This window comes from Cyrtonyx montezumae, unplaced genomic scaffold, assembly GCF_038088225.1.
Source record: "Cyrtonyx montezumae isolate F1298 unplaced genomic scaffold, pur_monq_1.0 scaffold_6, whole genome shotgun sequence".
Lineage (NCBI taxonomy): Eukaryota > Metazoa > Chordata > Aves > Galliformes > Odontophoridae > Cyrtonyx > Cyrtonyx montezumae.
In genome coordinates, this window is record NW_027072067.1 from 3892376 (window position 1) to 3919983 (window position 27608).

A 27608-nucleotide genomic window follows, 5' to 3' on the forward strand; every position below is an offset into this window, starting at 1 on the left:
GGAGTCGAGGCAAGTCTAGCACTAAGAGTCCAGCTTTGGGGAATAAATTCACTTTGAGAGTCCAGCTGAAGTTATGTCAGCCAGATCCTGACCTTGCTACATCTGGATTTTTATCTCTGAATAGCTCTCAATCCCTGCAGGTGCTGTGAAGTGTATGTGGTATTCTGGATGGAGGGAGCCACAACTCTGTCGATATCCTTGGCTGAGATTGTGTTACACTCCATGACAAGAGGTTTTTTTAGCACTCTAGCATTCAGATGTTTATGTCTGGGAAGAATATCTTGCTGTCATCTCTTTCCCCCCCCCCCCCCCCCCCCCCCTCAACCTCACTCCCCTAAACAGTGCAGATTCCTTTTTCCCTTCCACAGCTCCAAGCTGTGCTTGCAAAGTCTGGGCACTTTATTCTTGTTTGGCTGATGCAGAGGATGTGGTGCCATGGTGCAGCATCTTAGCTGGAAACTTGCATTAGGTTGGAGAGTTTTACCTGCCTCTTTCACCTAACAGCCTGTAAAATTAGCAGCAAAGTATCCCTTGTCTCGGTCTTAGATTGGGAAGTCTTTTCTACTCCTTTTGCATTCTCCAGGATAGATTTGTTTCAGTTAATCTTTTTGAGAAAGCATAAAGACTATGGGAGACTTTTAACAGGAAGAAAAGTGGAAACTCAAACCGATGGTTTTCTGGCCCTTTTGTTTCCTTTCCAGGATCCTGCCTTGAAGTGTGGAGTGTTTAATATCGTATTGGTGTTAATCAGGGTTGCTCTTTAAAATTGCTGCATTCAAACAAGTGTAAAAGCCTGTTTGGATGAGAAGCAGATCTAAGAGCTCCCCAATGAACGTTTCTCAGGCACGCCTCAGGCAACTTTGAGGCCCCAACTCCCTGAAGATGTGTGATAAAAGGCACGTGAATATGCATAATTGTTCTCTGAGCCCTGTCTAAATCGAGACTTGGAACTACTTTCAAGCCTGGAATCCCAGAACATTTGTTTCTTCTGTTATGAGGGATTGAGGGACTTGCTTAGGTCAGTGGCAACACTATTCCTGTCCATTATGGTGATCTGCTTGCTTTTCCTGCAAGATGCAGCTTCACATTTGGTCTTTAAAGAGACCTTGTACAGAACGACTCCAGATATGCAGTCTGTAAATCTGTCTCTGAATGTATAGGTATTCTTAGCATGTTCCTCCCCGATGTTAGTCCCTAAACTCAAGGTACAAAAGAGTCTGTATCATTTTGCATAGTGCTTTGCGTACAAACTGAAACACAGATCACCTTGATGTAGTACCAGCTTGATAAGTCTATTCAAGAAAAGTGTCAGCCTTTGGTTTCCTATCCAGATTCCAATTTTCAGTGTTTATTCTGCCTTTGTACCTTTCCCTTGTGTTGTGGAAGAGATGGTGACCACCAGCTCCTTTTGTATCTTGTTGGCAGAGCTGCGGGTACCAGGAGTTCTCTCTCCTGCCTTAGCAGTTGATAATGGGTGGCTGTTGTGGGGGAGCAGTGAATGCATGTGGATGGCCACGTGTGGCCCTTTGCTGACTGACCCTCACTTGTGACTCCTTCTGAATTTGGTGGGTTCGTGCAGTGAAACTGCACAAGTTCATTGGCTGCATTGATGGCATTTTGAGGTTCACAGGATTAAATGCAAGTTGTTAATATAATATGGTGAGTAAATTTAAAGCATGGAGTTTAAATTTGAGTTTGTATAGCACTTAGCATAACAGGGCCTGGCATAGCTGTGGCCTTTAGGCAGTTTCACTGTATGTTTCTAAGTCCAATAATCCTCACTAAATTTTTGTTTGGTTGCTTTTTTTTAACCCAGTGGCTATTATAAAGGTACGTTCACCAGTCAGATGTGAATTAGTTCACACACAAAACTCTTTCTTGGTGTGCTTCATTGCCAGGAGCTGCTTTGCTGCCCCCTCTTTTCCCTGTGCTACTAATTCAGAGAAACAACAAGGTGCTGATAAAGTAAAGTATGCTTCTTGTTGGACTCAGCTCCTCCTGATCTGGTCTAAGCCTTCAAACTCTAAAAAAAGCAAGGAAGACACCGAGGCTTATTAATAACCAGCAAATCCTCCTGGTTTGCTGCCCTGTGTTTATACAGCCTGACTGTATTCCAGAGCCTGTGGTGGATTCCTGTGAATCTGGAGTGCTCCAAGGTCTCTTGCGAGTGCCTGACAGTGGCTATCACAAAGGCCAGACCAATATTCTAACGTCTCTGACAGGGTCTTGGCTATATGATCTCAGTTTATCTCCACAAATCTACTGGCTAATAGCATTTAGTTGTAGTCTGGTGATCTTTTTATACCTTTTTCCATTTGTTTTTTTTTTCTCTGTATCATTTTTTGCACTAGGTTGATATTGTTAAGTCAATTGCACTGTTGTCCTCTCCTGCAAGTCCTGCAGATGGGTCACTTCCTAGTACGTGCAGGCTGGGAGGTGCTGTAGAAAGGCTGTCTGTAGCCCGTTTCACTTTGCTGTTCAGTGCTTGGGTCCAGGTCTGTACAGGGAGGACTTAAAAAGGAAGAGAAACTTTATCACTTGTCTTGTTATGGGAAACTTTTCTATCAATTTAATGTAGGTAAACTTCTTTTTAACAAAGACTGTCAAAGCCGGACTTCTCAGAGAGGTGCACCAGGCCCCAGAGCAGACAAGACAGAGCAATTCCTGGAAAAGCATTTTCCACCCACCAGGACTTCGCTGTAGTCCCATCTGCCAAACGTTTGATCGCACTGACACCTGGCGGCTGCCGAACAATTGGAAGCAAAAAGTTAAGAAAGGACTTTCTTCTCTTTATCAGTGGGTATTTGTTTCCTGTGACTTGCCTAGAAGAGTCACCTGCTTTACTCACAGGGGCTGCAGGAGCAGCTTGTGAGCAGAGGGGATGGCACAGAGCACGGATGGATTGGATGATTTGTACAAGGATGTCACTGTCTGCAAAGTGATGAGATGGGATGTTCTGCTGCGTCACAGTGTAGGAGCCCTGGACAGCCATCCCAGAGTCATGGCTCCTTCTGCTCCCCTCATCCTCCAGCACTACGGACAGAAGTCAGAGGCTCTGCGTGGAAACAAAAGTGGTTTGTCAGAGCTAGCACGAGCGCTGTGCCCTAGCACTGTGGTGCTGGCATCAGCTGGATGCACAGCCAAGAGCACAACGGCTCCACCTCTGTGGGACGGTAGCCGGAGAGGGGCAGGGGTGGCCCAGCTGCAGACTGGGGTCTGCAGAGAAGGGTGTAGTACCCCGTGTGCTGCAAGCCTGCCTCGTGGCATGTCAGATGTAGAGCTGCCTGCTTACTGCGGAGACGCGCTGTCTGCAACACGGGCTGCCAACGCTTTACCTATCAGCTCGGGGCAAAGCGTGCAGTGTGAAATAGAGGCACAGCGGTGCGTGGATGATTGCCCCGTGACCTTGAAGCAGCAGAGCAGCATCCCAGCGCGGCTGGTGCCCAGCGCAGCTCCCCTGTTGCCATCTGCGGCTGCCGAGGAGCAGCTCAGCCCTTCACCTTGCTGGCAGCCCTTCCGCGAGCCCAGCCCGGCCCCCTCCTCGCAGCTCTCCTTCCTGCTGGACCCCCGGCTCCTGCTTGGGCGCTACAAACACTTGCGTCTGGCCCTACAAGCGCCGGGGCCGCGGTTTTCGGTTTCTTTGCAATAAAACGCACCTCTGCGGTGTCTGACCACTGAGCCGAGTGGCTTCTGCTTGTCGCGTCTCGTTCCCCTTCCCTGCCTCCGTCTCTCCCAGGAGCGGAGCCGGTTCCGCGGGGCGGCGGTCGGTCCTCCTGGACGCCAGGGGGCGCTGCGCTCGGAGCCGCTTCCGCCTGCGGTGGCGGGGCCTCTCCTGCCGCCCCGTCCGCTCCGTGTTTACATCCGTGAGCGCTTCCGTCCTGACGCGGCCCCTTCGGCCCCGTGCCCCGGCCCGGCGGTCTGCCCTTCGCCCGTAGTGTCAATGCGGCGTCGCCGCCCCGTGGCCTTCCCCGGCCATGGACACCAACGATCTGTTCACCAGCTGCAAGAAGGGGGACGTGAGCCGCGTGCGGTGAGCGGGGTTGGGGGGGGGGGAGTGGGTACTTGGAGGCCTCGCCCTGCGCGATCCCCGGCCTTCCTCGCTTAGGTCCCGGGGGGGCTGTTTGCATCCGTAATTCGTTGCGAGTGTTACGTTGCAGCTTTGCTGCAGAAGGAGAGGCCCTGCGGGTGACCTTGCGGGGGATTTTGGTAGCTAGCACTGAGGAGATAGGGGAGAAACTGTGAGGACGCTATGAAAGCAAAGGGGACGAGCCGCACATGTAGCCGAAGTGGGCTGAGAAGGGAGGAAGTGGGGGGGGGGATAATGGGGTGAAGCTGGAGTTTGAGGAAGAAAGCATGGAGGGAGGGAAAGGAGGAACTGGCGTGGTGGGTGAGGGAAATGTTTGAGGGTTGGCTGTCGCTGGAGGTGGGGACGGGCTGTAGTAAGAGCCAGGCTGCTTAGGAGGTCTGTGCAGAAGGGGAAGGTTGGCTTCTAGAGGCGCTAAAGGCACACCTTCCGGGTTGACAGCACTTGATACAGTGTGAGTGAGCAGGACAAGGGAGCCACAGGAACTAAGGGCAGTCTGGAGTGACTCATGGCAAGAAAAGTCGCAGATGGGGTAAGCAGTCCAGCCTTGGCCTTGTAAGTTTGGCCACATATTGGCCACATATCCACACTATGAGCATTTTAGGAGCATATGAAGGTTCTGCTCCTACTTCTCCTATGGCTCTGGCCCTGTTAGGGGTCAGCAGGAGATGGGCTTGATCCCTCTCTTCCCTTACATTTGATTTAAGACTGAAGGAATCACCAACCCGTGCTGCAGTTCTTCGGTTTGCCTGATTCCCCTTCAGCCAGAGCTGACAGCTCCCAGAGTTGAACGTCAGATCCTGTTGTGCCTTGGGAAGTTACTGTACAAACTCAAGCTCGTATTTTTTTGAAGAGGAGAACATGTCTGTGCGAGCAACTGCATGAACTTATGACTTTGCTCCTGTTTCTCTTCCAGATACCTTCTTGAGCAGCGAGATGTGGAAATTAATGTCCGTGATAAGTGGGACAGTACACCTCTGTGAGTCCTGCACCGTAGAGCACTGGCTGGGCGGGAGGACAGGGCTTTCAAGGCTCTTTCATTCTCTCTGTATCACATCTGGGAGCTCTGTTAGAAAATGAGCTGCGTTTTGCTTTGTAGGAGATTTGGCTGCGTATTTCTGCTTCTCCCCTCTGTCGGTGCTGTGGTAAATATGCCTTTGTTTCACTAAGGGACATAGTGATGAGAAGCACAGTTAATTTGGTGACCAAATAACCTGGATGGAGCAGTCTGTTCTTGGCCTGGGTAGGCCAGTTTGTTCCATTAAGGTCTATGGCATTCTAGCATGTCTTGTCAGGCAAAAGCATGACCTGATGAAGTGCAAAAGTGATGGTTGGTTTGCTGTCTGGCAAGGCTGTGAACTTGCAGTATGTAGTGATGAATCTCCTTGCTGAGCTTTTTAAGTTCCTGCATTGTAATTCCAAAGCATCTTTAGATGTCTGCAATATACTTAGAGTATGGAGTAGCTTCCCAAAGTAAAGCCACGTTTGCCTGCTGCAGTACAGCTGATAGAATTCTCCTAAGGAGAACAGGACACTTTGGGCTCTTTGTGAGAGTGAATTAGAAAAGGCATCGAGTGTGAACGGGGTAACAAAACAGTCTTAAGAAGGACTTTGAGGGGTGTGTTTTCTGTACATCTGATATGAACACTGTTCCCTCATTGTCACATTATGCAGCAATCAGATTGACATCCAAAGGAGTGTTCCTGGGAGTTGGGTAGAATTGCTGAGTGTCCATGAAATGAACTCTGTTAAAATGAGGAGGCAGATTTGGCAGCCAGTGGTGCAACACAAGATGTGGAACTTGAACTGGGACCCTGAGATCTCCTTGCAAGACAGCAGTGCCTGGTAGTGCTAGGATCAGATCCTGCTTGATCTGGGTCAGGCTTACGTGTTATTTGGGAACAGTTCCTCACTTCTATGAGGAGCCATCTTCTAAGCTTATCACGAATGGCTCAGTGCTGAATTTCTCATGCTGTGCAGTGCCCGAACTCTGAATTTTGTATCCTATTATATCTCCAGTTTTCTTTCTCTTGTTATTGCCAGGTATTATGCTTGCCTCTGTGGACACGAGGAGCTTGTACGCTATCTTCTAGCCAATGGTGAGCAAAAGTGTCTCAATTATATTTCTTCTTACTTGCCTGTAGAGACTGTATTGTTCTACCTGTACCTTGTGGAAACTTCTGTTTCAATGAACTGTCTGATTAGAGGTTGCTGGCTGCATTTGAGACCCTCTGCTCACTGCGGGTTCATCCTGGCCCCTTCTGCAGACCACTTGCTGCTTGAATTTACTTCAGGGAAGCTTTCTGTGTTAACTTAAGAGGCAGCATGACTTTCAGAAATCACAGTTAACGTTTTGGAAGTGTGCATTTCTTTTGGGAGTGTGTTGATGTAAGAACTGTACTTCGTTTGAGGAACTGTCATGTCAAGCTTTCTTGCAGTCTTCTGTTAGCCTTGCTTCATATAGGACTTAAAGGTGAAATGCAAAGGCTTTTTACTAACCTTAAGCAAAGGAAGGCAAACTGTCCACACAAGGTGCATGCCCCTTAGGTTCTCAGCACCCAACTTTCTTAAGGTTGTGGTGGTGCTCTGCATTCTAGCAGAGGAATCAGTGTGCAGTCAGGTCTTGGAAGATTTGTCTCTTCTGCTTAATTTACCCCACATGTATTTCTGAAATGGGAAAATGCAAGTGCCCTTCAAATCTCTAGCAGAGCCTAACCTAAAGAGGTGTCTCTTGTCTTGTACAAGACAGAAATGCCTTCTGGAGAAGCTGTTAGAAGTCCAATTCGTCCAGGTCATGCTCTCTCCAGTGAGACTCTTTTCAGAACAGTGCTGGAATCGTGCTGAGACCCTATTACCAAAATCAGTATATGGATGAGTCATGATGCCTTCAGAAAGGGATTAAGCGGTGGGAGAACATTAGCTGATGCAGGTGTGGGGGGAATTGAATTTTCATAATAAAGCACAGCAGCATTGGAGATGACAGTGAAACGTGTCACCAGCCAAGCACGTACTTGTTCAGTGATCACTCAGGGACACGTGAAAGGTGTAACTGCCTGCTGATGTGTACCTGTTGCCACTTTGCAGGAGCGAAATGTGAGGCAAACACATTTGATGGGGAGCGTTGTTTGTACGGAGCGTTGAGTGATGCCATCCGATGTCTGCTGAAGGAGTACAAGCAGATCACAGCAAAGTGCATGAAAAGAGACTACTATGATGTCTTCCTGCAGCGGTAAGCAGATGAAACAGCTCCGTGTGCCATGCATTCTGTCACCCTTCCTTAGCTGTTAAGCTAGATATTCGAGCTCTCTGTTAAGGGTGGATTTGGAAGTCAGCTAATCAGAGCCCTGTCTTTTTCCTGGGCATGCAGGGCTTCCTAAGGGATGTTCCTCCGTGCCCCGAGGGTTGACTTCCAGGTATGCAAACATTTGCAATGTAGCCTCCAGTGACCTAGTTACACACTCCACAGCCAATGGAAAGCTGGTTGGCTGTCGAGCCAAAATCAGATTGCTAAAACCACATCAGCAATTTAGGATAAATGTCAGCTGAAATTAAGTTTCAGGGCTAAAGTACTAATAGCCTACAAACCAAGATTTCCAACAGTGATAATGGGTGTTTTGTTCCTGAAATACTCGGTTTGGGGCTTCTTTAGGCTCACTTATAGGGAGGTCTTTCTGTTCATTAAAATTGAATTAACATGTGTTAATTTTGAATTCAAAATATTTCTGAAAGTTGCCTGTCTCACTATGTAGTTTTGACTTGAAAAGAAGCCTAACTTGCTCTAGCAGTTGGGGATTAGTGTCAGTCTTCCCCTCTTACTGTTCTTCTGCCCTCAAAGTCCTACTTTCTAAAGCTGTAGGGAAAGAGTAGAGGAAGGAAACTCATTTATCTGACTTAAATCAGATTCTGCCTTTGAGAGAAGTGGAGTTTTGCAGGGTGATCTGTCTCTCCCCCGTGAGTCTGTGGCTCAGATGATGTAAGGCTGAGCACACATGACAACCAAGAAGTGCTGCTTTCCACTTCTCATTCCAAACAGACCTTGCATCAAGGTTGATGCAAAAGACAACAGAAGGGGGCAAAAATTAAACACAAATGTTTCTATTTTGTTTTGGGCAAGACATGAGTAGGAAGGATGTTTGAGTGGTGGAAAATCGAGGTCAGCATTCAAGACTCTGCTTGTATGACCCCACATCTTTCAGTACATCAGTCCTGCTTTCTAAGGGGAGTAAAATGCCTGACTTCTCTGACCACATTTGACCTTTCAGAGATGTTTGTAAGAATGTAAACCCCAAAAAGTGATGCGTATTAGGAAACACTGGTGATGGATGCCAGAAGTCTTTTGAGTAGTGATCTTACTTTTCTCCTTTTAAAGAATGAGGGAGGGTATGTGTGAGCAAACATAAGCAGGGCTTCATCTCTTATGTAGTAATCTCCTGTGTTGCATGTGTGTAACATCCTTCCTTCATCTGAGGATGTGTCATCTCAAGTCCTTTCCTGTTTGCTGCACGGTTAGGGCATGCACACTGACAGTGGCCAGAGAGCAGGAAAACTGCACCATATCTGGTGGTGGAGTAATTCTTTTGTGCAAGTGTGTGCATCCCATTTGATAAGAGGCATCTAGGCAAAGTGGGCAATTTTTAAACCCCTTTTTCCCCTGCATTCTTTGACCTGTTGTTCATTTAAGTCCTCATTGTGCCATGTCTGCCACTAGCTCTGCTCCGTTCTCTCCTTTTTCATTCTGCATCAGTTTTCCTCTCCCCTTGTTCCATACAGGTTGCTGGAGCAGGGTTATCAAAGTGACATCGTTTTCATTGTTCATGGCAAATCCTTCTGTGCCCACCGCTGCATTCTCAGTGCTCGCAGTGCCTACTTTGCAGAAATGTTTGAGACCAAGTGGAAGGGAAAGAACATGATAGTGCTGAAGCACCCGCTGGTGAGCATGGCTGTTGTTCTAGCCTTTTCTTTCTCATTTCAGCTGGGCGAGAGAAGTGAGTGGGAAGGATGATTTGGGGGTTAATTTCCACCCTGAGTAGCTCCTGCGTCGTGACCCTAGGCAAGGAGAAAGACTTGTGAAGGCACTTTCTGCATAAAATAGCATCTTGTTCAGATAACAAAAGGCATGTTGACTGCATATTTTGCCTTTGTTCCCTCTATCATGGCCTCAGATATAGCTTAATTAATCGCAGTAGCAGGTAGCTGTTACCATCTGCCAGCTGTGTCACAGCTTCTCTGAGGGATGAGTTGAATTTGTCTAATTCCTGGTGGACAGGTGGTCTGTAGGGAAGACATCACCTCCATAATTGGCACTAATTGAGTCCCTTTTGTTGCCTTTACATGAGGAACTAAATAGGCTGTTAAGTGCATTCCATCCATTAATCACCAGTACTCTGGCATATGTTTCTATAGCTTAATTGTGGCAGTGCAAAGCCTCTTGTGGAAAACATACTTCCAGTTTCTCAGGACGTTACTTGATGTCTCTCTCTTTGTATTAGAGCACAGCCTGCCTCTCAAATTAAAAGGAAGAGCTGGAAATGTTTGAGACCAGTAGAAGTTGGGATTTTAGAGTCTGGATTAAAACTGTCTTTGGAGCACCCCTGTTAGTTTGATCCTGCCTGCCAGGCACATGGATTAGTAACAGCCAATACATCTAAAGAGCTGTGTAAACCAGGTGGAGTGGCATCATTACTTGTGCAAGGAGCAAGGAAATTGGGTGTTCAGACTGCTGTCTGAGTTGCCATTTAGATGGGGTTTGTGTGTTTGTGTGTGTGTTTCCCCCAACTTTTTTTTTTTCTCAGCAGGATCATGTTTGTATCCAGTCAAGTTTCAAGCTTATTCTTAAATTCCTGGTAATTCTCAAGGTAACTTTCTCATGTTTTGTTTTAGATAAATCCCGCAGCCTTTGGCTCTCTGCTGCAGTATCTATACACAGGTAAATGATTTACTGTGTGTGTATGTATGTGTGGCTGGTGGGCTGCTGTCTGTCCCTCTGCCATAGCACAGTTTGGGTGGCACTGGCTTACAGACAGGTGTGTTTGGGTACACGGGTAGCCAACATGTCCTTTCTGCTGGCAAAGAGAAGAATGTGAGCAATCTGCAGCTCTTCCAGTTTTGTACCTTTTGCCAGTTCTTGTCCTGCCAATAGCTTTAGAGTCAATTAAAAAAAATAACAGCTTTGGTTGATTGGTTGAATAGACATGGAGAATGTATTTTTAACTCACAGAAAGTAAATTTATCATCTGGAATAACAATTTACATACCTCTTGAAAACCTAGGTTCCTCTAAACAGCGTTTTCAGTCTGGCACGTCTGAGCAGTGCACTCTGAACAATTTGACTACTGACTGATTATTTTTTTGAGCAGAAGTTGATCTTGAATAAACCTTCAATCAAAAACTCAGGTGTTGTGTTGTAGGCATGCTGAGTGCTGAGCTGCTTCAGGCCAGGAGGTGGTGCCAAAAAATAACTTCAAGGTTGTCCTCCAGTCCTGTGTTTTGAGAACTGTTCCTTGCCATGTTTTCAGTGGTGGTAAAGGATTCTGGGATGACAGTGTTGTGGCTTAAAGTCTTTTCTTGCTCTAAGCTACAAAGCCCATGATGGCAGTCGTGCTTGCTGCTAATTCTCTGAGAGAATTGGGTGCTTTTTTGTGTAAGACTGTTAGGTCTTTGACCTCTTGAATGAAGCTGTTAGGGTACATGCTGGAAGATGGGAATGTGAATCAGATGTCAAACTGAGATGTACCAAGTGGGGAGCAGAGAGGTAGCAAATCTTAGCTTCTCGGAATGAGTGTGACCTGACACTGAAGGTGAGGTACTGTATCTAATCAGTGCATTTCTGTGCCCTTTAGTCATCAGTCCTTGAATTTGCTGCTTTTACACCTAAGTGATGTGGGTTATAAGAGCTATCTGCATTTCTCCTTGACAGGTCGTCTTGATATTGATGTAGAATATGTAAATGACTGCAAGAGATTAGCCAAACAGTGCTGGCTGCAGGACCTCATAGATGACTTGGAGATCAAATGTAAAAAAGTCTATGAATTCGGTGAGCATTTTACTTGCTGCTGTCTCTGCTCTGTGTGCGTGCTCTTTGAAGGAAAAAGAGGGAAGTGTGATGGTAGATGTTTCGTGGTGTCCTTTGGGCTTCTGAAATGTGATTCTGTTCTGAAATTCCCGTGTTGGCTTGGTAGTTTTCAATCATATACTCTCTGTAGGGTAGTTTCTAGCATGTTTATGTTTATCATTTGTATTGTATGTTTTCACTATAGTACAACAGCTGTGGCAGCAGGACTTTGCCGTGGTTGCCAGCCATGCACTGGCGTGCTTGGGGTATATTGGGAAGTGCTTTTCAGCAGAGACCCTATTTAAATCCCTGGGGAGATAAAATTTGGACAATTGGAAGTCCTTTTTGCATTTAGCTGCCTCTTAACTGAAGGAAAACATTTGATAATTGGCTCAGAAGAGATACAGAAAGAGATACAACAGTTCTTTTTAAGAGCTGAGAAGTATCTCTGAAAGGCCACGTGTGTTTATGAAGCATGTATGTGCCAAACATTAAATGATTCAATCCTCTATTTGAGGGCTTTCTATAATTCAGAGAGCTTGTGATCTAATCATGACATCAACTTATTGCATAAAAGTGAACAATTGGAGTTTATCATTCATCTCCTTAGTTCAAGTGAAAGGACACGTGGAGAAGAATCCAAACAGCACAGTTTTAGTCATTACATAAAAAATTATCAAGTAACAAAACCTTCAGGCTGAAAAAAATCTCATTTTTGTTTCATTTAACTCCTTCCACCAAGTTAGTTTTATTTCAAGAAGATAGTTTGTAGTTTTTAAATCAGTAGCATCTTTTTCCTTCATTTAAGGGTATAGCTATTGCAGGCTATTGCAGCTTTCCCTTTTGAATTACGAGTTCTGATTATTCAGCCTCTTTAAGTTGCAGAGCTTAACAGATAGGGACAATACATCTGCCTGAAGAAATTGCTTATCTGCAATCACTTGGATGATACTGCCGTGTATATGTCTCCCCTTAGGCGTGTGCAATTAGCTTACCACAGTACAGCTGTTCTCATATGGATCAGGCTGTAAGTCCTTGCACCATGAAGCTGTGCTAGAAGTGTTACCTCCACCACATAAACACAAATGTTAACATACATCTGCAGAAGTTAAATATGTATTTCTCACTTTCTTTCTATGAGTAAGATAGCAGTGTGTTTATTGGATGGTCGGTGGAAGAAGGGAGTGGTGAATACCATGACTAGAAAATAAAAAATTGGATAACAGAATTATCTTGTGGTATCTTTTGATATCAGAGTAATCCAATGAGATGCTGGAGATGTTTGGTTTTTTTTTAATTATTTATTTTTTCCCTCTAGGGTCTTACTGAGACCCTAGGGTCTTACTGAGTCTCTTACTGAGACCCTAGAGATAACCATTCAAATGTGGTTAAATTAAATTGTGACAGGAAAATATAAGGTGAATAGTTTGCTGGCTATGTGAAGCCACTAACTGGAAACTCGAGGATTAGAAAGTCTAGTGGTTAAGTTGGCAAACTGCATAGCTACTGACTTCTTGGCACACTCAGAAATGGAAAATGGTGGGGTAACATTGCACAGTGCTTGGAAGTTCCAGGTACAAGCTTTACTTAAAAGTGTGATACAAACTTCCTGGGTGATGTGGAACAAGTGGTTTGATTTCTTTGTTCTTTGTCAGGTAGGAGTTTATTGTTTCTGGGGCCTGATGTTAGGTGTAATCAGTGTGTTTAAAGCAGTGGTGGAAGTACAAGCCTTGCTTTTTATTTACGAATTCAACTGAATATATAGAAGAGCTGATTGATCTGTTAGATGTTTCTGTCTCATATTCTTCGGAAAAACAATGTATACAAGAATTATATATGTTAAAAGTAGTAAAGACCTTAGATCCCATCATGGCTGATACCTGACAAATCATTCCTGCTCCCTCTGGTACATGAGGACTGTCTGCCTGTTGAAAGTGTTTCCTGTGGAGCCCAGTAACATTTGTGAATTTAGGCCTGTGCAGCTCCAGTAGATAATTGCAGTCTCTTCAATCTTGTTATCTAGATGGAGTTAATCAGCATTTCAGAAGTGCTTAAAACTTAGCATCCACAGGCAGTAGTTTAGGAAAGGCTGACCTATGGCCTTCTGTTGCATAGACTTTGTGAGTGCTTACATGTTTTCCTGTGCATGTGTGCTGTGTCTGCAAGGAGGAAGACTGTAGCAGTGTTTGGAAGAGCTCCAATGGTGTTTTTCTAGATTAAGCCATAGTCTGCTTCATTCAGAAATGGATATATTTAAAAACAAATGTCCTGTAGTTATTTCTAGAAACTGTAGGACAGAAACGTTTCGAGTAAAATCTGTGATACTTGCCTTCGTACGGAGGCACTGGATGTACAGAATCAGTGATAATAATTTGTTGTGACATTGGGAGGAGGTATCTGTGTGTGATGCTGCTTAGGAAAGGTTTGGGTGCTTGCTTTGGTCTGGATTTTGCATTACACAGGCTCACCTGAAACAAAGGGCTGCAAAGAAGTGCTGAGCAGTGGAAGCAAAGGCAGCTGATGGTTTGATACCAACTGTGTGCTCTTGGATTTTGAGAGACACAGTGTCTGAAGTGTCTCCTGATAGATGTGCTTCTCAGGCAGATCACTGTCCTCCCTTGCTGCTATGGAAGTGCACAGCTGCTTTGTAGATCCCATGAGAAGAGCTCTCTCGCTTGACTACTGCTTAAAACTCTCTGGGTCCATTAGTGCTGCAGAGCCTGATTGATTTGGCAACTCTTGCAATAGGCACTACACAAATATAAACAATTCACTCTACCAGAAAGAATTTCTAATTGCACAGTGAGAGATCTCCTTCCCTCATGCTGTCTGTAAATGGACAGCGCTCTTCAAGAAAGTGCACTCCGTTATGTTTGTGTTGGGGCCAGGTCTCTTTTTGGCTTATTTACCCTATATCAAAGTAGCATTCGGTGCTAGTAAAGTGAATTCAGTGCTCTCTCTCTCCTGCTTCAGCTATCTGTTTAGCAGTGATGATACCTGGCTGCATTGTACCGCTAGATTATCCTTCCTCTTCCAGTACCTTTCTGGGATATTCTGCCCATTGGAGGTACAGCTGTGGCATATCTGAAGGGTGCAGCAATAATGGGAAGGAGGGGGTGGAGAACGTGTTTTGTGGCACGTCGTGGTCTCGTTTCGCCCACGGCCCAGCAGAGTCATCTGACAGAGCTCATGCAGTGCTGTGCAAAATGTCAGGAAACAATGAGGTCTCCAGGTGGCGTGATTCACCTGCGAGGGGTTTCAGTGCAGTGAATCATAACTGTCATAAGCTGTGCCGAGCACTTCAGCTTAACTCTTTTGTCCTTGAGAGTTAACTTTGCATCTCTGTCGCTCCTTCTCAAGCGTTCCTCTCACTACAACCTTGCATTTGCTGGTGCTGCTCCACCTGCCTGTGTTCAGGGACTCCTGAACGTCTTACGTGCCCCAGTCCCCACCCAAAGCATGCTAGCTTGTGAAAAAAACCTGAGGCAGTGAACTGTAGGAGGTAGGTGGTCAGAAAGAGGAAAGGCTGTGCTAACAGCTGTGCTGTTGCAATGGAATAGCTGGATATACTTTGCTCTGCTGCTTGTTTGAAGTTAGAGTGCTCCTGTCCTTATTCACAGAGCTGAACTTTCAAAAGCAGTGAAGATTTCTTAAAGCTTGAATTTTACAAGCTTACATTGCTATTTCCAATGGAAAAAGGGATTAGAAGTGTTACAGTAGACTGCTTTCTTTCTGGAATGAGGCAGTGCAAGCAAAGGGGAGGCATGGCAGGTTTGAATGTGTTTATCTTTCATGATGGCAGATCTTGTTCCCAGTGGTTTCAGGAGGGACTCCAGCCTTCTTTGTTTAATGGATGAGATGCTGATGCTGGAGCAAACTGGAGACTTGTGCTTGGGCAGCAAGGAAAGCAAACCCTTCTGTGTGGGCATGGCAGCAGTCTGGGGTACTACAGGTGTACAGCAAGGCTGAATTTTAAAAATGAAAAGGAAAAAAAAAAAAAAAGGAAAAGTACTTTTGGATTTAATGAGCTCCCCTGCAGCTTTGGAGACCACAGAACTGAAAGTGTGTATATTGTGTCCCTTTAATCAATCTGCTGAGTGACAAGGCAAGACAGGAAGATGCAAAGGCACCCTTGAGTCCAGGTGTTTTGAAGGTCATAGTGCTATGGGATCTGCAGGTAGAGGATAGGTAACAAACCTGGGTGCACTTATTACCTAAACAAGAATAAATTCCTTTGTTCCTGGAAAAAAAATAGCTGAAAGGACTTGGCAGAGCAGAGAGGCACGGGGGCAGCTTCTTTTAAACAGCATGCTCTCTGGTGTGGTCTGGACCTCAGGTGATGCTGTCAGTGGTAGGGGTGGTCAGCTGGGGAAGTCATTGTACAGGTGGCTCTTGTGGGATCAGAGGCAGTCTGTAGGACAGTCCTCAGCTGTAATGAATAGCAAGGATTGCAGAGAACAAGCTGGCTTCAAATATGTCTATAGCAAGTTTGGTTTTGCTACAGACCATATTCTAGTGCAAGGAGTGAGTAAGGTTTGAGGAGAGACAGTGATACCTGCATCCCCTTCCAGCCCCACTCACCAATTGAGGCAAGGGATGCTGTATGCATGCTTACATAGAATCACTTGTTTAGCTTTCACTGCAATAGTCAGCAGTAATACTGGTGTTTCCTGGAGTCTCTTTTCCCTAACTGGGAGACAATGTTTGTATGGGAATTTAGCCATCTCTGCTCATTTGTTTTTTGCTTCTTCCAGTCTCTTCCAAGCCAGGGACCTGTGTGAAAGTGCTGACGATTGAGCCCACAGATAACTGCCAGCTGCAGGAAGATCTGGCTCTTCTAGCAGACTGCGCCCTGCCAGCAGAACTGCGGGTAGGGAGCATTTACACTACTTGTGATCTCTGTGGGGCTGTGATGCGTTCACGTGTCCAATCGCATTCTCTCTATTTGAGTTTAGTGGTTGCTGGTTTGCTGGTGTTAATGCTTCAAGCTCATTTTGTAAGTGCCGAAGCACTTTACTGCTTGGAAGTGCTGTAAAATTGTTTAATGAGGCTGCCAGTGCTGGTCCTTTCACTTGCATTTTTCCCCCAGTGGGGATCTTGCTAAATGAAACCTTTGCCATGCACTTGGTGGGGATTTCTCCATCAACTACAGTGGGACAAGAGTTGGCCCCCACTCTTTTTCCATCTCTCTACTGCCCTTCTTGCACATCAGAATATGCCACTAGCATGCATTGTTACCCAAAGGGACATAAAGAGGGAAGGTGCCTTGCTGGGCTTTCTTGCTAGGAACTGACATCCTGCTTTCAAACCTGGGCAATAGTTGAAGCAGAAGTGAGTTCCTCTGAAGCAAACTGACTGGCAGTAGATTTACTTTTCTTAACTATGTCTTGTTGGCAATCGCTGTGTTAAAATACAGTCAGATATATTAGACTCAAAACTGTGGATCTTCACTTCCAGCTGCAGATCAGGTTAAATATTGGTGCCCTTCATTCTCCCTGCATCTCTTGCTTTCTGTACTACCAGCAGATTCAGCTTACTTTTATGTCTACTCTTTTCTCTCTCATGCCAAGCACTGGATTTAATAAGATTTAATAATGTGAACTCATCTTGGGTGGCTATGCCCAGAGGTTGTATGACTGAGTGGTATAGCAAAGTTTATTGCCTCTCCTTTTTTCTTTTCATCCTCTGCTGAACAGACTTGTTTGCTGCAGATATGACCAAGCTGCTGGACAGGGATTGTTACTTGCAGTATCCCCCCATGTTTTGCATTGCCTTTTGGCAGAGAAAATCTCTGAGTGCTGAACACGTTATGGAGGGACCTTTTCTGTATCAAATTTCCATCTACCAACACAAAAGTTATTTCTGTATGACCTCCCTCCCCCATATAACTGAGCATTCATTTGTGGCTTTCAATATACCTTTCTGTATGCCTGTAGGCTTTAAAGGGAGGCAGTCCTGCAAGTATGCCATAATACTGCCTCTCTAGAAATGAAACAAATGATCGTGGCTCTAGAGCAGTGAGATTTACATACATTTTAAGTCGCTTCTCAAGTAAAAATAATGCTTTCTGTTTGATTACTGTTCCCTGATACTTTTAGCACACTCCTATCAGGGTTTAAGGATTTCATTTCCCTTTTAATTCTTTCATGCAGAGTTGGAACTGAAAGGAGAATATGAAACTTGGAATAATACAATCATTTTATACAATCGTGCAGATCACAATTAGTATTTGGTTTCTAGTAAAAATCAGCATTTCCTGTTGGCAGTTCAGTTAATAATCAGCATTTGATGAGATGCTCTGAGCTGCTGAGTATCATATGGTGGTGTATCAAAGGAAATTGGGGTGTACACTACTTTCCATTTGATTGTAAATAAATAATTCACGTGACATCTTTGATTTTTGAACGTTGCAGAAAACTATGCACTCCAATTTCCTTGTTCAGTAATGTGTGTGACTGTGTGACTGAAACTTTGATTAGCATTTTATTCTTTTCATTTTTTTGTAGCCAGAATTTTCTGACCAGAACAGCCTCTTCATTGGTTTCTCGCAGTAAAATTTTGCAGTGACGTATTTAGGTTAAAGAACCATCAAAAATCAAGTGTCCTTCCACTGCCTTGTCCACCTAGCTCTTCATCTTGTGTCTACAGTTGACCTCTGAGGTAGAGATCCAGGACTTGCAGTGTGGAGGACTGCAGGCACATTGCTTCCTTGCAACTGCCTTGTCATTACCTTTTATCTTGTGTTATTTTCCAACACAAGATGAAATCAGGAGGATCAGAGCATGCCCTCAACTAAACAGTTCTTTCCATCCGTATTTACACATGGTGTGACTATGAGAAATGTGACCATTTGTCATTTTGGGGATAAAGATCATTGCTACATGTTTGGAAATGATGTCACTGCAGCCGTGTCCATGGCAGTTGTTCCTGAACTTTACTTTTTCTGTTTGGCAGAGACAGATCAACTGAACTATTACCACTTACTTCCCAATTTTTTATCCAGTCCACTTGCATCTGATTATGGGCTGGTAATCTCTTCTTGGCTCATTAACCTTTGTATTTAGCATTGTAATTTATTTACAGCTGAATCTTCTTGCTGAGATAATCTCTTGGCCAGGGTACAGATTGCTGTCACTGAGCTGTTTTGTGTGCTTTTGCCTCTGGCAACGTTTCTATTTGAGCAGTAATAGCAAATTCCTAACAGCCAAGACTTGATCCTTGTGGTGGCTGCAAGATGCTGTGAATATTCACACTGTCTTATGCTATAAGAGATGTTGAGAATGTTTCTGTGTGGTGAGTTTTTATTGTGAAGGTGTTTGCACCTTGGACATTAGACTGCTTTTGCCTCTGGGCTAATATACTTAATTTTGGCAGCTGTGCTTTGCCTAGTTGGAGGGAAAATGGTTGTCTGAATGGGGCGGGGGAAAAAAACTGTTTTTCTATGGGGAGACCCAGAAAGGGAGATGAAACTTCTCAAGTGTGGCAGAGGAGGAGAGTAGAAGCAGTAGAGACGTAAGAGGGGAATAAAAGGAAAAATGCTGCAAAGCCACTTTGTGCTGAATAGGAGTGACAAAGAATGAACCTGCTTTTGTAGTGGGAGTTGGAAATGACCTTGTAAACCTGAGTATCAGAGGGGGGAGCAGGCGAGGCTGGAAGCTGGAGGTTCAGCCAGTAGCATTTTGTCATTTGGAAGACAAACTGAGACGAATGAACTCCTGTGCCTATCTCAGAGGGGTGGATTTTCAAATTTTACATTTGAGGAATGAAAAGAGAGCGAAGAAGGGATGTGCAGAGGAGCTGGGGAGTTTACATCTCAAGCTGGATTGCTGTGTCTTCTGGGAGGGAAGTGCCCTAGTGGGGTGCAAGGGAAGGGCTCACAGGGGAGACATGGCATCTCTGTGACAACATGTGCCCAATTTGCATGTCATTGGGCTTACTCTCCTCTGATCAGGAAGCAGAGGCTGCCAAATGTTGCTGTGGATGGACAGCCCAGCAAATGGAGCCAGATTGCCATGTTTAGTGGTGGTGTGAGCTTTTGCCAGCTTGGGGTCTTGCCACGTTATAGAACCTTTGTGAGAGAAACCCCACTGCATACAAACTAATTTCAGCCAAGAGCACCAACCTAACATATCACAGGCTGTGTCTTTGCTTAGTCTTGAGGAGAGGAGATACCTAGCTGCTCAGTAAAGCTGCAAGTAAGTAAGTTGCTTCCAGGTAGGGTTGAGGAAATGATACTTAGGTCCTCTATAGTTGGAAGAGCACTCATTATGCCCAGGATTCTCCCAGGTGCAAACTTGGGATTTAACTTTCATGGATGAGAAATGGTGGTAATAAACTGAATTCTTTGTCCCAGGCAGGGTCAGGGCATGTGTCTGGAAAGCAAGAACCAGGGGACGCTTTTGTTTCAGGAGATTAATTGTCTTGGATACATGACTGTGAATACAAACTTCTTTTTTAGCAACTGAATTACCCTGTGCATAGAATAAGGTGAAAGTGAAAACATTCGGAAGCATCACTTTAAAATAACATAAGGCCAACAGATTTTTTTTGTGTGTGCGTGCTGTCTTTGTTGGCATGTGGGACTGGGAGGAGGTGTGTTGGTGTTAAAATAATTCACTAGAGTATTAATACTGCAACAACACTATCTTTGGCTGGAAATCAAATGAGAAATTTAAAATGTGCTTTGGAAATGTTATATTATTCAAGTGAAGCAGTAATTGTAGCCAAACCATTTCAAGCTGGTGTATGCATCTATGTAATCTATACTTTACTACTTCCACCTGTACATCTACACAGTAATGTGCCAGTCCAGAGCTCTAGGAGGCTTATGATATCCCCCACAAGAAATGAACTTCGCCTCCACTTGATTATCTGCCTTGCTAGGGAACACAGAAATGATTTCTGGAGGTGTATGGAAGGGTCAGGGAGTTCTCATGGATGAGAGAGGCAGCTGTAAGTTGTACCAGGAATAGCTCTGTCAGGAGCACAGAGACCAGGTTCCAGTCCTTCCCATTGAAATCTTTGTTCATAGCATTTCTGGTGCTCTGTGGTGTGCTAGGAGAACAGATGGATGGTTGTGCCTGGGGAAACCGAGAGGTCCACACTCACAGTCTTGAGCATGTTTATAGCAGGAATGCTAAAGATGTGATTTTCTGATTTCAATTTGCAGGTTGGTTTTGGAGAGCTGCCGTTTGACAGCACCGACAACTTCAATAGTTGTCCTGATGTGTGCTTCCGGGTGGCAGATTACAACTTCTTATGCCATAAGGTATGCTCCTGTGCTATTCTGCCTTCTCTTCCATTGCCAGAAGTCTGTTCTTCCAGTGCTGAATGCACTTTGCAGAAACAGCATTGCCTCATCAGCTGGAAAACTGAGAGTCTCACTGCAGCGGGAAATGGTTATTTAAAACATTTAATGAAACAGCAAATCTTGCCTTTCTTGCAAAGGTGGGAAGATACGTTTATGAATTCAGATACAGCATGTGAGTTCAGTGCCTGGACAGGGGAATGTTTGGTTTGCAAGTAAATAGCAATAAGAATAGATTTTCAGATCCAGCCTCAACTCAATATCCTGCTTCAGTCCCATGCTACTTGTGAATCTCTTTAGTTGACAAATGCTTTTTTTGCTCTGAGGCTTAGAAATAAAGTAGGGAAAAGGAAGAACTCTCACTCAAAGACTGGAGATGCAGCTTCAGAATGAAGGGAGAATCGGAGTCAGGAATATCTTTGAGCTGCTTCTGATGGTTGTGTGGTAGTGTTGTTAGCTTGGTGCAGTGAGAAGAGATAGTTACTAGTGCTTTTGTCTTTTCTTCTCCAGGCATTTTTCTGTGGTCGTAGTGATTATTTCAAAGCCCTTCTTGAAGACCATTTCTGTGAGAGTGAGGAGCTGCAGACACAGCCCAGCATCCCTGTGGTGACCCTCCATAACATCTCAGAAGACATCTTCATCCGGGTCCTCCACTATATCTACAGTGATGATACAGAGGTGAGGCTGGCCACAGAGCATTTTCTCCTGTGCTGGTTACTTCTGGAGGTGTGCACTGCAGTGTTTTTCTGCAACATCCTGTAGGTGGTTTCATAAATACCGTTGCCCTACTCAGCTACTTCAGGAGACTCATGTAATGGGACTTGCTGTGGAACAGTCAGTGAGCATGACATTCAGGAAGCCAATGCCTACTCTTTCACCCAGTGACAGAAGTTTGGAAATAAGCTTGCATGTTGGTCTGGTAAATGCAGAGCTTTACTAACGTCCCCTTTCTGGTAGGATAAGGTGGGGAGCTGCCAGTAGATGGCAGATTGAACACATTTGGAGATGTGGAAAGGTTAATAGATTCATGCTTATTTACTCTTGGCATTGTAGCCCACTTTTCCATTTGTAGCAAGTCATTATTGCCACTGTTACTTATTGCTGTGGTGGGCAGAGGGTCCTCTGGGAGACCAAGGCCTTGCTGTGCTCAGCTTTGCAAGCAAGGACAAAATAGCCCTAAACGACCCCATTTTGAGCTTAATGGAAGGTGCAGCAAATGTCATTGTTGGGGCAGCTTCCTGCTTTGATTTTGTGGCATATGTTTTCCATAAGTCTGACTACAAGATGCCAGAACACATTCTAGCATTAGGGGAGTGACCAGAGGCTGCTGCACCTGTCAGTGTCACTTCTTCCAAAGCAGCAGTCATGCTCTGGGTTAGCTGCCACGTACAGAGAGCACACGCAGCTGTGACCTTGTTTCTGTTGATCTCTTCATCTCTGAGCAGCAGCCAGAAATAAACAGTAGGGAGAGATGTATTCAGCATGTGTTAGAGTCATGAAGATGCTCCTGACCTTAAGACTCTTTCCCTTGCACCTCTCCAGTCTGCCTGCCCTCCTTGTGATGGTTTACAGGAAGGATGTTTCCCAGGCAGCTGTTGCTTTCCAAGGGGTGCCCCAGCTGCTCTGTCTGCACTTAGAGCAGGAAAACAGACCAGTAACAATATGTAGGAATGAAAGGAGTCTTGCATCTATGTTTCCTGTGCAAAATGAATTTTAGAGTGAGCAACCAGGACGTGAGTTTTTCTGCTAGAGTTCATTCGTGATGAAAAGGTAGCAGGAGATGAATGGTCAGGAAAACAGGGATGTAGCTCAAGTTCTACACTTGAATGTGGAGCGTTGTCCCTGCCCTGTGTTTCTCCAGTCAGGTATCAATGTCTTACTTCTACTTTTCTTTTTCCAGAGAACTACTACAGCTGCTCTGCATCACAGTAGTGACAATGCTTGCAGTGGGAGGGAGGCGTGTGTACACAAGGTAGAAAAGGTTCCAGGTGGAAAGAGAAGTGGGCAATCAGAATATCTGTGTGGGCTCGAGGCTTTATGTGACAACATTTGTTTTGTTTGCCCTCAATCTAACAGCTGAAATCTGCTGCCATCAATACTACTGAGTCGAACACCTCTAGCTTGTGAGGTTCCTGGAGCCTTACAAAAGGACAAAGCAGCACTTGATTAACAACCCCAAGAGCTTTGTTTGAACACTGTGGCACTGTAGCACCTATTACATGCTTCTCATACATCTTACATCCTTCTGCACAGCTGTTGCAGGTTGTTAAACTACTGAGACATTTGCTGTGAGTGGCTTGTCCAAACGCCAGTGTGGACAGCTGTAGGGGAAGAAATAATCAACCTTTTGCAGTTGTCAGAGTGAGCAGCCACTTGTAGATGTGGACAGCAGTGTTTTTGCTGCTGAGCAGTTATCAGGGCAACAGACAGTGCTGCAGTAGAGCTCATCACTCTAGACCAGTGTGGCTTGATTTCTGTACAGAAGTGATCTTGCTTCTTCCACAGCCAGGATATGCTGTATTCTGTAGACTGGCTGTTAAAATGCTCATACTGCACTGTTTGCACTTCACATTAGCAGGAACAGAACTATGCAGAAAGAGGCTGTAGTTCCAGGTTAGTGACGCAGATTGCTGACTAAAATAGTATTTGCACAGGCAGAGGGGAGAGATTGAGTGAAGCTGGAGGTGGTGTCTCCAGCATTACCTATGACATTTTTTATTCCCCCATCACTTGCAAGGAAGAAAAATCCCCAAGAAGGAAATGGGAATCTGGTTCCCTACCTCAAGAGTCTGAAAATGTTAAAGGCCATTCGCAAACAGTGTAAGCTTGAGCATCTGGTGCATGAATTTAGTTCTGTTGGAATGCCTCTCAAAACTCCAGTAGTATTTGATCAGGTTTCTCAGCTAGTTGGGTCTCATGCAGTTTTCTGACCTTGGGTATATTCCTGTGCCACTAGATGTGTTCCTTCTGTGTGCTTCATCCAGCCCTGATGGTGATAGATTGAAGGCTCCACGTGCATCAGAGCTAGATTTTAGATTCTGCCTGTCCTGGTTCTGACCGTAACTGCTAGAGATTACTACTAACTCTGAGAGCTGTGCTTGAGGCAGGGATGAGTCGTGTCCACTTGCCTGTGGAATCCTTGATCTCAGATCCCTGTAGTGTCTGCACTCAGATTTCTCATTCCCTTTTTCACTGGCTGACTCGGGCCTTCCAGGTTTAGTTTGATAAGGTCAGGAGTTGCCAAAAGAGAAGAAAATGGAGAGTGGGGACAGGAGGACACACTGCCTGACTTCGCAGAGCCAGCTGGAGGAAGGAACTTTGCACAGTTTTGAGAAAATGTGAGTCTAAAAGTAGAAAAAGAAAGGAAAAGCCCCTGTTGAAACAAGGTGCACTGTTCTGCCAGCCCATCTCTGAAGGGCATTCAGTACCTGTGGTAAGAGCTACCTCCTTCTGTTGGCACACAAAACATTTCTTAGCAGCCATCGTGCAGCAGTGCTTTCAGCATTGCTTTGTGCTTAGAGAGGAAAGCTGCAGAATGGCTGACTTCTTGCTTGGTGTGAGCAAGCTGCCTCTGCTGCAGTTTGAACTCCTCTGTAGTGGCTGAGTGGAAGGCCTGGCCCTGACAGGTTGAGCTCCTGCCTCTCCTTAGTGCCTCTAATGGGCCAAGAAGCAGTTCAGGGAATCTCTGCTAAGACACAAGAGGGCAGTTTGCTGGTGAGGATTGGGCAGTAATTTCCCTCTTTGCTGTTGCCAGCTGTCCCCAGAAAACGCCTACGACGTGCTGTGTGTGGCAGACATGTACCTGTTGCCTGGGCTCAAGCGCCTGTGTGGCAGGACCTTGGCACAGATCCTTGATGAAGACAACGTTGTCAGCATCTGGAGGATTGCAAAGCTGTTCCAGCTGACCCGGCTAGAGGACCAGTGCACGGAGTACATGGCAAAGATCATCGAGAAGGTAGCAGAGCCACCCCCCACTGCACTCACCACGCGTGCCCATAAATCTAAATGCACAGAGAGCCACGGGTACAGCAGATTTGGTGGTTGCACTTCGGTGTGTGATAAATAGTTGCCCTCTCTGATTTAATGTGCTTCCTGAAAAAGAGCAGCTGTTGAGTTGGAATGTGTGTGATGGGTTAGGAGGGAGGGTGTGGAGTGTCACTGCAGCGAGCCAAATGCTGTCAACGGCTGTCCAGCACAGCAACGTGGACTGCAAGGTGAAAAACTCACTGAAAAAGTTCTGCAGGTGCTTTGGGTCGGAGCCTTTCACTGAACTTTGAGCTGCTGCAGATGAAACAGCAGTGATACTGCCCAAATGCAGCGTGGAGAACCCAATGGGGTTTACAGGGAAGCTTGGTTCAGGAAATGTATGCCAGTGCTTGCTCATTGCCTGCTCAAGTTGGGGAGGGATGTTCTTCCTGGCATATTGCTGTCAAAAAGAGTAATCAGTATGATCTCCTCTCTCCTCCAGGATGATAAATCTAACAGTAGAGGCTTTCACTGGGGAAATTTGCTGTTGAACAGACAGAAATAATGATTCTAACACTGAAGTTTTCTTTATGAGGCTCCGCTTAAGTGTTACATGGAATGATTACAGCTTGAAGTTTGGGACTCATAGGCTAAGTTGCTATGCAAAAGGACAAACTAGAATCTATGGGGTGTTTTTGTCCTTAGACAGATCTTTATTAATGGCTTGTACAGCTCACATGGGAATGTAGCACTTTCACCTGCAACTTGAAAGGTGTGAAATTCTTCCTGATTGTGAAAGCAGTGAAGGAAATAATTTTGGCACTGTTACTTTGTACAGCATATAGTTTGGGGATGATAAATGCATCAGTAGGCATCCAGGTTCTGACTTAAAAGGGGATTTGGTTTGAAAGCTGAATTGATATCGGAAGTAGTAACTGGGCAAGGTAGAGCTCCTGGTCCCCTTTGCATTTTCCTTCCTAACCTTGATTGGGCATCCTTGGACCCAGTATCAGCAATGTGCCTTCCTAAGTGTGTTAGCACAAATGGCTCTGCCCCAGCTGGTAGAACATCAGCAGCTGCCAGCATCTTGTGGAGAAGCACTGATGGTGGCAATGGGGTGAGATTTTGGCAGCATGTACAGCACAGACCAGGGCTTAGCAACCTGCTGTGCCCAGGTGCACTTCAGTCACATAGACAGATGGAAGCTGCCTCTCACCCTTCAGCACACCACATGTTCTTGGGGAACTTGATACAAAATCATTTGCAGATGGCCTGATTCTGTCAGGTTGAGCAGAGCACAGAGCAGCTCATTGCTGCTGATCTGCTGGTTGGCTGTTGGTGGTGAGGCTGAGTGCCATGGTGGAGATAGAGTCATCTGGGTCTCCTGGTTCTGAATTGGGCAGAAGGGACTGCTGTCTTGCCTGCTGCAAGACATTTCTCAAAGCTGTCTGGCAGCTTTTCATGGCTCCTGCTGCCAGTTCCTGCTTGGGAGCCTTTCTGGAGAGAACAGTCCTTAAGAAGAATAGATGAAAAGGTTTGAGTTTCCGTATGCCCTTAGCATTCCCCTTTCAGCTCTCTCAGCAGTGACAGAGCCCACTATCCCAACCCTTTACCTCTCTTTACTTGCTGCTTTGTCTTCCTAATGATGCTTTTGCGCACCCTACCCAGCTGGTGGAGTTGGAGGAGTTTGTGACTGCTGTGAAGGAGAACGCGGAGGCAGTGGAGGAGCGGCAGGAGACCGACTCCATTCCCCTGGTCGACGACATCCGCTTCCACATCACTAGCAATGTGCAGACTTACAGTGCCATCGAGGAAGCCAACCAGAAACTTGAAGCTCTGGAAAACCTTCTGGCCAGTATAGGGCTTGAGTGCTGATGTGTGCAAATCCTGCCTGTCGTATGCAGCCTGCGTAACCCCCCGGTGGGTTGGCTCTGAGTGCAAGAACATCTGAGTCTCCAAATGCTTCTTTTTCCCCCTACCTTGTCCTCTTTTCCATCCACTTTCAGGCATGATTTCTTTTTAATTTATTTATGTCTGGACATTTGCATGTCTGGTTTGTGTTTGGTTTTATTTTGTTTTTGTCTCTTTTCAGAAGTAGCTCCCAAGGCTCAGCCTAATTTAGTCGCTGCTGCTTTGTACAACGCAGAGTGGATAGGAGTCTGCAAGTCGTGGGGGTGAGGGAGCTGTGCTGGGGGACTTGCTACTGCCTGATGTTAGGATCCATCCTTTGTTGCCCAAAAGCACACTTCATAAACTGGTTCATGCCAGGATAATTGTTGAATTGCCAGCAGCAGCAGAAGAAAACTGGATTAAACTTTCCAAATGAGTATATTAGAAAGGAGGTGGCTTCTGTAGCTTTGTAAGATTGGAGAAGGTGAGCAGCACTTCCCTAACAGAGATGCAGAAGCACTTGGCTGTATGGAAGGTGCCGTTTTCACCTACTGTTCTAGTTCTTAGGTGAAAAAAAAGCCAAAGCTACTTCCAGATCATCCCTAATTTTCCATTGCTCTGAAGTGTTGGCATTTGGATTTCCACGCTCAAAGGAGTGGAAATATCTCAGATTTTGAGATACCTGAGGTCTGACAGATGGACAACGTATATGCAATCCGGAGGGAGATACAGAGCAGAGATTTGATCTTGTTCTGCGTGTGATGTGCAATTGAATAATTTAAAAGCTTTTCTTTCAGAACAGATATCTTGGGGACTGCAGTGGAGACCAGAGACCTCTCTTTCCTAGAAAGCAGTGGCTTTCAGTGCATGAAGAAGGGAGAGGCCCCTTGTCTCCCAAACAGGGAAAGGAAATGCCTTCTTATTGGAAACAGCACTTTTGTCTTTTTCTTGATCCATTGTGGTAGAGCAAAACAGACTTCCTGGTAGATCAGGAGAAGAGGGGTCACCAGAAGTCTTTAAAAAAAAAAAGAAAAAGGGGCCCTTTGGGTCTCTCAGGGGGCAGCTGTCCCACTCTTTGACCTTGTGGCTTTACTCAGACTTCAGCCTTGTAGCTTCATTGTTCTCCAGGAAATTCACTGTTTGTACTAATAAATGTTTTTGATTCTGTATTCTGCAGTAGGTCATGTTATCTCTTCGTCTCCCTGGACTCCTAATGAGGGTAATGATGTTATTTCTCCTCGGCACTGATCAGCAGGCAGTACCCCTGCACAAAGCTTTGCCTGCCAAGTAAGCTGCCCTGAGAGCTGTTT

The 27608-nt window shown here is 45.4% G+C and overlaps 1 protein-coding gene across 1 annotated transcript; it reads left to right on the top strand.

The window, feature by feature from the left end:
* Nucleotides 1-3902: 3902 nt before the first annotated feature.
* ABTB1 (ankyrin repeat and BTB domain containing 1) lies at nucleotides 3903-27467 on the top strand. Its single transcript, XM_065749262.1, has 12 exons — nucleotides 3903-4030; nucleotides 5001-5063; nucleotides 6128-6183; nucleotides 7169-7313; nucleotides 8855-9014; nucleotides 9965-10010; nucleotides 11001-11117; nucleotides 15890-16005; nucleotides 20305-20403; nucleotides 20953-21120; nucleotides 24197-24397; nucleotides 26077-27467. The coding sequence occupies exons 1-12, from the start codon at nucleotides 3975-3977 to the stop codon at nucleotides 26281-26283; spliced, it is 1434 nt and encodes a 477-aa protein (XP_065605334.1). The 5' UTR covers nucleotides 3903-3974; the 3' UTR covers nucleotides 26284-27467.
* Nucleotides 27468-27608: the final 141 nt, after the last annotated feature.